This window comes from Barbus barbus (genome assembly GCF_936440315.1).
Source record: "Barbus barbus genome assembly, chromosome: 48".
NCBI classification, from domain to species: domain Eukaryota; kingdom Metazoa; phylum Chordata; class Actinopteri; order Cypriniformes; family Cyprinidae; genus Barbus; species Barbus barbus.
The window spans coordinates 5,549,592-5,560,845 of record NC_136726.1 but is presented as its reverse complement, the minus strand read 5'-3'; the positions used below and the strand labels follow the sequence as shown (position 1 = coordinate 5,560,845).

At 37.6% G+C, this 11,254-nt stretch overlaps 1 protein-coding gene across 1 annotated transcript in view; it reads right to left on the bottom strand.

Moving 5' to 3' along the window:
• Positions 1–682: 682 nt before the first annotated feature.
• LOC306866589 (serine/threonine-protein kinase BRSK2-like) overlaps positions 683–11,254 on the bottom strand; it is a gene marked incomplete at both ends in the record, with an annotated part of 232,036 nt that continues 221,464 nt past the window's right edge. Inside the window, 3 exons of the mRNA XM_079411847.1 lie at positions 683–890; positions 9,869–9,962; positions 10,991–11,171. Coding sequence (XP_079267973.1) covers positions 683–890; positions 9,869–9,962; positions 10,991–11,171 — 483 coding nt within the window. The remainder of the gene's footprint in view (positions 891–9,868; positions 9,963–10,990; positions 11,172–11,254) is intronic.

Here is an 11,254-nt window from a genome sequence, read left to right as displayed (position 1 = left end):
TCTCTGTCATATTTAATGGATTTTTATGAAGTTTGTTGCATTGAATTAAGGGTATCTTAATCAAAGTGAGATACCTTGAGGAAGCTCACTACATTTTGGAACAGAGCCAGTTTTTTTGCAGTCGGTTCCCACCGGCTGGTCAACCATTTTAACAGGTTGGTGTGCTGAGGTGATGGCAGGAGAGCACACAGGTTGAGTAGGAACAAGTGTGGGTGTTTGTATTTTAGGCCTCGGAGAGATCGGAGAACGGGAAGGAAAGAGTATGATGAAGGATGAAGCGTCCATCTTCTTGGAAACCTGCATGTTCATCATGAAAAGTGCCGTCTGTCAATAACTGTCCATCTCAGGATGTGCAGGGAAGTGGGGGGCGGAGTTTTAATACGTTTTCTGGATAATTCCTAGCAGCAAAGACAAGCCGTCACAAAGGTGAGGAAAACGGGAAGACAGACGTAAAGACATGAAAATATCTGGGGTAGAAACGACAGGGGTTCGGGAAGGGGACTGTCACAACGACATGGCAGAGACGGTGAAAGGGAAAATGTGTCTGGATTTGTGTCAGAATTTGTTTTTAAGTCAATCCATCATACAAAAGTTTGTCCAAATATAAATTCCATCACCTATAAGATTATGTACATTTTGAGTTCTTTTGTAGGTACATTTGAAAAGCTCGATTGGTAAAGTTTTAGGGCTGCTCCTGTGCCCCAATGGATGCCACCAGCATGGCATTGTCCCTGGGATTGCCCGCTGGGCATTTAGAGTCACTAGGCTGAGGGTCGTGGCGACGGGCGTTAGGTGGGTGTCTGTTGGGTGTGCCAGGTGGAAGAGGCACCTGACCGCTCTTCTCGTCTGAAAAAAGTTGTTTAATTACGTCAAAGAAGTTACTCAATGGGCTGCCTAGGTACACAGACAGGAAGAAAAGGAAAAAAAGAGAGAACAAATAGAGAAATGAACAATGGGCTCACACGAGGAGTAGTGGACAGAAAGGGGTAAAGAGATAGGAGGGGGAGAGAAAGAGGAGGAAAATGGGAAGACTAAGACTTGGAGAAGCTTTAATGGCCACACAAACATTTAAAGTTGGAAATTCTGTACAAGATATGAGGATTCCCTGGTTAAACCTAATAAAACCAGCTTAAAATGGTACACTCTAAAAAAATGCTGGGTTAAATACAACCCAGCGCTGGGTAATATATAGACGAACCCAGCGATTGGGTTACAGCCCAGAATGTTGGGTTAAACATTAATTAACCCAACTGTTGGTTGAAAACAACCCAGCATGTGCTCTGTCCAATATTTACCCAGCGCTGGGTTGCATCAAACCCAGCATTTTTTAGAGTGTAGCTAGCTGGTTCCTAGCTGGCCATTAGCTGGTGGAAGTTGGCTTGCAACTGGAAATAAAAACCATAATGAAAACCTAGTGCTATGCTCTACGTGTTGAGCAACAGGAACATAGTCACAGCAACATAATTAGCTGCAGTTTAAATGGATGATGAGCTGGACTACCAGATTGGTTGAGCTAGTAGACCATATTGCACCAGATAAATCACCTTAACTGCCAAAAATAAACTTGACCTGTGTTTTTTTCCCAACCCAAGTTCAACTAGGTTCCCACTAGCAGCTCAGCCAAATTAACACTCTTGGACCAGCAATAAACCAGCTTGCATGTTCTAAAAGCAACTTGACCATCTTAAGATGGTATGACCTGGTTTTTACAGCAATGTCCTTTGATCAAGTGTACTAGCTCAACAGGGTTCCCAACCGCTGGTAGTTCAGCTGGTCAACCTCTTAATCCAGTTTGGGACTAGCTATAATCCAGATACTGTGTTCCATAACAGAGCTACCACTTTAAAATCAACGTGAAACAGCATTTACAACACATTTTACTACTGACAAGATATATATCTGAGCAAAACAGAATATTCCCTCCAAAAACTAAGGTGGGACTTTATTTTTCTCATAAGCAATTGTTTTCTGAGGTTCAAGATGGAATCAAATGTGAGTTTGTTGTTGATTGTTGTAGACTACTACATTTTGAGGAGGCTATTTGACCTGGAGGTGGAGGTTAAAGGTCATCTCCAAGAGCATCTTTGACCTCTTTTCAAATCTATTATTTACTACTATTTGAAGTACCTACTTTAAAAGGCATTAAATTGCTTGCTAACAGGTGAGATTGGTGTAACAACAGTAACTAAAACAAATAAATAGCTTTAGCTAACATTATTTCTAGCCAGGGGGCGCCAGTCGGGAAGGTTAGTTGCTCCATTTTGCTGAAAGACAAACATCTTTTCATTACGTTGTACTTGTAAATCATTTGAAATAAAACCAGGAACATGTATTACTAAGGTAAAGAGAGTTGATTTTGATTTCATGTTGATTTTAAAGATGGTTTTAGCCCTGGAAGGGGTGAGGCACATGGGCTCACATGGCTTTATACAGCCAACATAAAAAAGGCTAGATAATTAGAAAATGGCCTAAAGTAATGAGAGAAGCGATGTGGCGTCTGTACATCTGTCATTGCAGAGAGAATGACACGTAGATCAGTCAGGAAACCCACACATGAGTACAATGTACCCTTTAATCTTCATTCTGCTCACACCTCAAAGTCACATAAGCCTATGAAGTGTCCTCTGTCTGGTTCAATTACACACCCTCTTACACAGGTGGAATATACATCAACAAGATATAATCAAGCACTCTATATTCGGCCTTGTTTTTGTAATTATGTTCATGAAAAATAATTTTGGATGAAAGACTACAATGTCTACAAACATTTTTCACAAATGTTTTAACCAAAGTCTGTACAGGCTTAGTCAATCAAAATTGTATTAGTCGCAGAATTATATTAAATTATATTAAATCGTGGCTTTGGCGCTTTTATATACGCGCACGGATCACTGTATACTCGGCCAGGGGCGGACTGGCCATCTGGCAGACCGGGCATTTTCCCGCTGGGCCAATGTACTTTTTGGGCCGGGCCTATACATCTTCTCATACCATGTTTGTCTGATCGGCCCATAAAACTCTTAGCAGCCTATAGTTTTTCTGCCTAAATAGTTGATGGCGCTGTGGTCTTTGCGGCTGTTTAATGTATTTGTCAAAAAAAGTCGGTTTAGGATTTTTTCCCCCCAGACAGACCGGCCCATGAGACATTTAATCAGCAGCCGATTGGTTATTTTCTTAATTGACATTGGGCTGACCCAATCACATCTTTAAACAACTCCCCTTTTGGGCTCTCTCTCTCTCTCTCTCTCTCTCTCTCTCTCTCTCTCTCCACACACACACACACAGTGGTGTATTGTAACGAAGTAACAGTACTTAAGTATTTTTTGGGAGTATCTGTAGCCTACTTGAGTTTATATATTTCAGCCAACTTTTACTTTTACTCCGATACATTTCCCCGAAGCATGTTCCTTACTTTCAACAAAATAGTCAGAAGAACACAGACTGCAGGAAAGCAGGTTTGAGAATCAGTGGTCTGGCGTTTTTAAGTTAGAACAGCTTTGCTCATGTGCAAACCGTGCAAACAAGTGCGCGCACAATCACGGGCGATTCATTTTCCACTCAAAGTGGAGTCTGGGGTGTGTGATATACAGTATATCTTCTGCAATAATAGGGTAAGTGTTGTTGTAATGATGTGTGATCTGACATTATCAAGTAGGCTATATCATCAAATCACACACAGAGTGCACGCACTTGATTTATTAATGTATTAAACAATTCCAGGCATTCTAAATTGTAGACGGCAAAAATGCTCCTGTATGCTTTTTATATTTATATAATATAGTTAATTTCTAAATTCTACATTTTAGACTTATTGCTTGTTTTTGCTCAATTTTGCCAAAGAAAATAGTTCCAAACAAAGATCACAGCACTGTTTTGCGTCTCTGAGCAATGGACGGAGTACTTATTGAATGAATCAGTCGTTTTGAATGAATCGGTTGAATCTCAATGACTCACTCATTAATGGTCACTTTCTGTCACCAAAGTCTTTACTGTCACCTACTAGCGGTTTTAATTTCACATTTTGTCTATTTTTTTCATGTTTTAAATTATTTCAAATATCAGTATTCGATGTTTTATGTTAAAAACACAACATTAGGCCTATTTATGCATCTGTAACTGCAGTTTAAATGCATCCATGTCCCCCTGAGATACATTAAACTGTGTAAATAAATACATCTTAATGCTATTTCAGATGCAGATTCCAGAAATGTTTTCTTATGTTGGAATGAAAGACACTAAGTACCGGATGAAGTGCTTCTTTCTCTTACCCAAAAATACAAAATGGAAGAAAGAGTTAAAACTGAATACAATCTTGCTACTAAAGCTGCATGAATATTTTATATATATATATATATATATATATATATATATATATATATATATATATATATATATATATATATATATATATATATATATATATATATATATATATATATATATATATATATTTATTTGCTTCTTTTCCATTTTGCATTTACTTGTACTTTTACTTTCAATACTTAAGTACGTTTAAGATTTTTTTAAATACTTTTCGTACTTAAGTACAATAAATATCATATACTTTAAGACTTTTACTCAAGTAATATTCTAAACGAAGACTTCAACTTCTAGCAACGTCATTTTTTGGTAAGATACCTGTACTTTTACTTGAGTATGGCTTTCGGGTACTTTATACACCACTGCGCGCACGCACGCACACACACACACACACACACACACACACACACACACACAGGATGCCTTCTTATGCTTTTAAAGGTTCATCCAAGGAGTTTACAGATTTGACTAAGTAAGTTTACAGTTGAATGCTATACTATGGGAAACTATGATCATCTGATCAACAATTTATCATGTCTCTTCCCTTTCTCCCTCAAACACACAGGCACATACACAGGAAGTCATAACTATATAGGCCTATAGTTTTAGGATTCATCAGTGTGGATTATAGTTTTATTATATTAATAAATTACACTTTTTAGAAGTTTTTAATGTGTCAATTCTCACTCTTTCCTACCTATTATTATATGGCTTTAGTGCTTTTATGGAATAAGAGCTGGTATACATATTCAAGGGCGTGCAAAGATGGGTAGTATTTTGATCGTATATAGTGGGCCGGTCTGGGCCAAAATGCCAGGGCCGATTTTTTGTCCCAGTCCAGCCCTGTACTCGGCGTGCGTTCACCGGCACGCTCAAGAATTGTGATAAGATTTGTGGGAGCCATTCCTATCTGATGGTAAAATGTGCGATCTATTTGAATTCTATTGAGAAATTGCCAGTTTAAAATGCTATAGAGAAAGTTGATCATTTACTTAAAAAGGCAAATAAACTAAAAAGACTGATAAAAAGAGAAAACAATCTTGCACCAGCACTAACATTAATTAAAGTCTTTTTAAGCTACTCATGACCACCTTTAGAATGTATCACGTTTTATTGAAGGCTTATTTATTATGGTAAACTTTATCTAACTTGTAAAATGTATAATAGATAATAGATTTTTCCTATAGATGTATATTACAACTGTGGCATGTTGTAGCTATTGTTTCTGTATTGTTAAGAGCCTGATGAACAGTTGGAGTAAGAAATAAACAATATCAATATAAGAAAACAGTAAGTTCGATTTTCCCATGGCATGCTGAATTAGAAAATTCTGTCAAACTATAGCCTATAAGTGCCGAAAAAATATAAAATACGTTTTATCCTATGTAAACGAGTATTTTTAACTAGGCTAGGTTGTTACTTTATTGCAGTATGGATGGTTTTACAAAAATAAACATATAGCCTAAGTAAACAAACCAATAAATAAAGCTTATGAGGGAACATGACCCAGGACTCCACTAAAACAGTTCACGCTTCAACCCCCCCAATGTTCAAACCAAAACTACGCCCTTGCTTAAAATACTCATTTTTGCTCATACAGATAAGAGTAATACATCTTTCGAATCTGTAAAAGGTCTACTTTCGTTGTGTGCACTCACAATAACAAAACATTGTGCTTTTGTAAAATAATGAAACAAATAGGGTGCACTTTATGGCATTTAGGTCTCTGTAAACTTCAGTACGTAAAAAAAAAAAAAAGAACCTAAACTTGGTGCTTGCCTCATAGACATGAAAACTATATCTACAGAAAGCGAAATGTGTACTTTTAATTGAACCAGTTCAAATGGAAAACAAATATTTTAAGATTATGTAATCCATATGTAATGTGCACGTCCACTGTGGAGATGTCGAGTCAGTGTCGTCGACTTTGTCACTGCAGCTCAAAATACAGAAAACACTAGTTTATCAATGAATTATTATAATGTTAAGGCAGTCTTCTTGCTGTTTTTTTCCCTGAAGCATTCATAATCATTACTTCTGCCGGTGCGCTGTGGCAAGCTTTATGCGTGCGCTTGAATGCGTGCAATTAAAGGCCCATTATTATGAATGATATGCACTGAAAAAAAAAATATTCATTCAATTTACAAAATTGTTTTAAGGTAAGTGGTTTTGTTGACTAACTTTCAACTTTTTTTATTTAGATGTAGCTAAAATAGATTGTATGCAATCACTTACCTTAAAAAAAATGTGATTTTTGATATGAATGTGATTAGTTGATTATACTGCTTCAAATTCAAATAACTTTCAAATACTGAATGGCATAAACCTCAAACTTTGGCAAATGCAGTAACTAGTTCCTTCCCTCATTCTAAGAAAAGTTCTGTAAACTTGTTTTTCGAAAGGCTATTAAAAACCTGGGAATCCTGATTGCTGGAACTGGTGACTGGAAATGGCGATTTTCAAGTTATTGGCATTTGTGTGTAATATGCAGCAGACGGTCTGTGAATAGTCCATCTGAGGCTCAGACAAGCCTTGAGCTAACTCTGACAGCATGAGAAAACCCCCTTTAGTGTACTTGATTTAGGATACTTCCAAGCTCATGAATACACATGCAAACCTGCACAACTACACCAACTGGCACACAGTGGTGTAGGGTTCGCTTGAACATTTAGGGGCACATCAGAGCCTCTGGTGTACATATGCACAGTCTCATATGTTTTGCTCACATAGTCAAGAAATTAAGACAAGATTTGTAAGCCACATACACACTAAGAAGGTAATAACCAGTTTATGTTGTGCTCATTTTAACAGTAAGCGCATTAAACCTAAACAAACAAAACAAAACTGTGCCACACTTACTGATTCAATTACGTTACACGTGAAAGGATATTTATGGGGTTGGGTGCGCTTTAAATAGGATGTAAGGACATGCGTCATTACAAGTGCTGTGATTATCACAGGTTTATATAAAGGCGGCGGATGTGTGCGTGATAAATTAGTTAGTGACCCCAAAAACTTTGTACATGATTACAGTGTTGCAGAAATGTATATAGAGGCCGGTATTTTCATGAGCCTGGGTTGCACACTTAAAATGAATGTCAATGTATTAGACGAGTGGTCCCTAAACAGGGGGCCTCAGCAAACTGTTAAGCGAGCCACAGGATTAAAACTCAATATTAATATATTTTCCAATTTACTGTAAAAACATACAGATCTTGAAATTTCTGGAATCCCAAACTGAATCATGGTTAATTATATCAATACTCCCAGTTTCTGTTAAAGGACTAGTTCTCCCAGGAATGAATGGGTCAATGGGTGTCGACAGAATGAGAGTCCAAACATCTCATAAAAACATCACAATAATCCACAAGTAATCCACATGACTCAGTCCATCAATTAACATCTTGTGAAAGTGAAGAAAAAACCTGCATGTTTAACTCTAAACCGTTGCTTCTGGCCAAAATACGAGTCCATAATCTATAAAAAAAAACTTCTACCAATGAAAAAGTCCAACCTATTGTCCTCTCGCATCAAAATGCACTCACATTTTTAGAACTGCCCTGAGGGTGAGTGCATTTTCAGCTCATTTTAATTTTGTTAGCTAATGCAATGACATTCAGACATTTTTTAAGTGTGACTCAAGTGTCTAAATACTCTCTGGGCCACTGTAATTGTGCTGCAAGATGGTGTATTTAACACAGAAGCCGTAAGAGTCTTACCACACTTTGACTTTGAGACTTTAGCAGCACACTGAGAGTTCTCTGTGAGAGAGAAACATGCGTGTTGACAGCAGACAACACTATCAGCGCAGCCTGACAATAAAAAAAAAAAAAAGTTTGAAATTCCCTAAATCTTTTTTTGGTTTATAAATTGGATCAGTGCATTAGCTCATTAGATTCGCTGTGTACGCTCTTCATCTTGCCCATGTGAAGCAAATGAGCAATTTCCAATTAACAAGCATGGAGCCAGATGTCTTCATCTAGACTACATTAGGGGCAAGAAGACTTCGGTTGGGTGGTTATTAGACAAGTTTGTGTGGATAATTATTCTTGTTTGGAATAAAAATAGTTTTTATGAATCTAAAGAACGGGAGGTTAGTTATTTGCATACACATAGAAAACCACAACCTCCTACACAAAATAACATAATTAATGTCTATTTTTGGAGCGGTGAGTGAAATCTGACTGCAGTGTGTATGTGCCATTCATCTGCAGTGCAGTAGTGCTTTCAAACCACAGTGAGTCATACAGCGCTGAATGAGACACGGAGTGCATGAATGTGACGTGTTTAAGTGAAAGCAATGGAGTGAGAAAAAAAAAACAGTGAAAGACAGTGGTTAGGGAAAAGAGAAAAACGATAGGAGGAAAAAAACAAAGAACCACTTTCTTGAGATGGTCTGGGATGTCTTTCTATTGCCCAACACTCCCTGAAACCTCCCCATTATTAAATACTACTTCATTATTAAATGCTATTTCATGAACTGTACTAGAAGTTACTAATTACTAACATGTGTGCATAAAAAGTGGGGTTCAAAATGCCACTGGGGGGAAAAAATACTATATTTTGCTTTTTTAACATTTTTAGTTAAAATAAATAAATAAATACATAAAATAAAATAATCATATATATATATTTTAGCCATATACAGAACCATCATATTTTGTCAGAGTGTTGAACAAATACCAGGAAGAGAGCATCAAAGTTTTTCAAATTATCACAAAGTCCCTGGAGATCCATTACCAGTAGTTACTGAAACAATCGTATTGGTGTGCATTGGGGGGGGGGGGGGGTCTGTGGGTTTATATGCATTGTTTTTTTTTTGTATTAGATGCTGTTGTTCACTACAGATCACTAGGTGGAGCTATTATCAGGGAGATGATTGGGACACAGTCAAATAGCATCATGTGTCAAGAAGAGAGGATGTGCACGGGGTGGATGGAGAATAGGATGGAAAAGTTGCTTTTCTTTGCGATTCTCCTTTGAAAAGAAAAACATACTCAGCCATTTATCCTTGAAGCTCTGGATAGTTCAAGGTAATAGAAGGTATATAATGAGGAAACCTTTTCCAGAACCTGATATTTTATAATAATGTGTGTAATAATAATGATTTGTGTGCTCTGGTTGGTTTAGCACAATAGCTGATGCAGACAGAGCAAGACGTTGTTTTAGGATTATCCCGACCTAAAAAGGTAGCAGGAACCATTACATAACAAGTCCAGATTGGTCATCCAACAAGGACACCGTGTCCCAATACTAGAAATCATGAAGCTGTGGTGTTCACATTTGGAGAACTGTCAAAAAATCTACCGTTAATGCCGTCTGAGAAATGGGAGCAGCAGTGTGGCCGAAGGGAATCACCACGAATTGAAAAACTCCCCATGTCTTCTACCGTCCCAGTGGGGATTGCTTTAGGGTGGGATCATGTGGAGAATATTGTGATGCTGTGTTGTGTAGTGCTGACATGCATGATGGAGGAGGGGTATAAACAGGCATGAGAGGGATCGTGGGGCTTGGGACGGAGTGGGGGAAGGGACTGGGGGATTTATACTCACCAGATAGCTGCTGGACTCCCGGCTGGTCGTGTGTGCTTAACAACTGCGCCTGAATTGTTTCTACCACCCGCTTGAAACGCCGGCTTGGACCTACAATACAGTGTCACAGGTCACATATAAAACCCTGTTGACATTTTGAAATAGGAATTTGGGCCTTAATACCGATTAATTGAGTACTCATTCACTTGGTTTGCATTCAAGTAAGAAAAGCTCCACAGACGAAAAAAAATTGGAGCCTTTTAAGAATCTGACAGGAATTTATTGTAAAACTACTTTCTAACTTGCAGTCTTTCTTATCTTTGCTAGGTGGACAACAACATTATTTAACATCACGCTGTAGTGGATACGAGCTGATGCTGGCGCTCTCATGAGTAGACATAATGGATATTAATGGCAGAAAATAAGGGAGAATGATGCATTAGATGATGCATTATTTTTAGGTGTTCTATTTATCTTATGTTGTTATAGTGCAGTATACCGATGGGATAATTTGTGTGTAAGAGGCTATTTGATGGAATTAAATGGAAATGTTTGTAAGAATTGTTCCTTAGAGGACAGAAAGAAAATTCCTGGCAAGACTAAATGTAGGACTGTCAGGAATGGGCTTTATGTTAAATATTTAAAACATTTTGTTTGTCCGTTACGTTTTCTCAAGGCAATGGGTCTCATTCACTAACTACGCGGAAGCACTAATTTGTGAGTGAAATCGTACAAACATTTTACATAACTCATCTAACTTTAGTACTCAAATTTATTTTAAATTAATTAAACATTAAACTATATATATATATATATATATATATATATATATATATATATATATATATATATATATATATATATATATATATATATATATTAGCTTTTTCATCCAGCCATATTGCCAGCTTGACCCAACTAGTGCGCTACATTGGATAATTTTTCCTTTTAAAAATACTGTTGAAGGTTGTTCTGACTGATTTAATGAAATTATCCCAAATATGCTTCAACATCATGGAGAAAAATAAAATAATTCACATTTTACTCAGCTATTTTCTTTTATTTCAAGCTACGCTGGCGTTCTAAGGTCTTGATGAGTGCTGATGTAGCAGAGGCTTGATTGCGGTTGCTGTGGTTACCTGAGAGCAGAGTGAAGGTGACTGAATAGATGCCGTTCTCCTTGGTGGCCGCGGTGCTCTCTGTGTACGTGATGTCGACCTGGAACTTAACAGGCTTCTGGAAGACGGTGGGGCCGGCGGTGGATTTGTACTCGGCCCGAAAACTCGTCTGCGAGATGACGCTGTGACTGAGGCTGGGTATCTGAGGAAGGAGGAAGACAAGGATCGATCCACTGTTACATATTTGGAAGCAGCTATGAAGAACAACAATGAGAAACTTGGAAA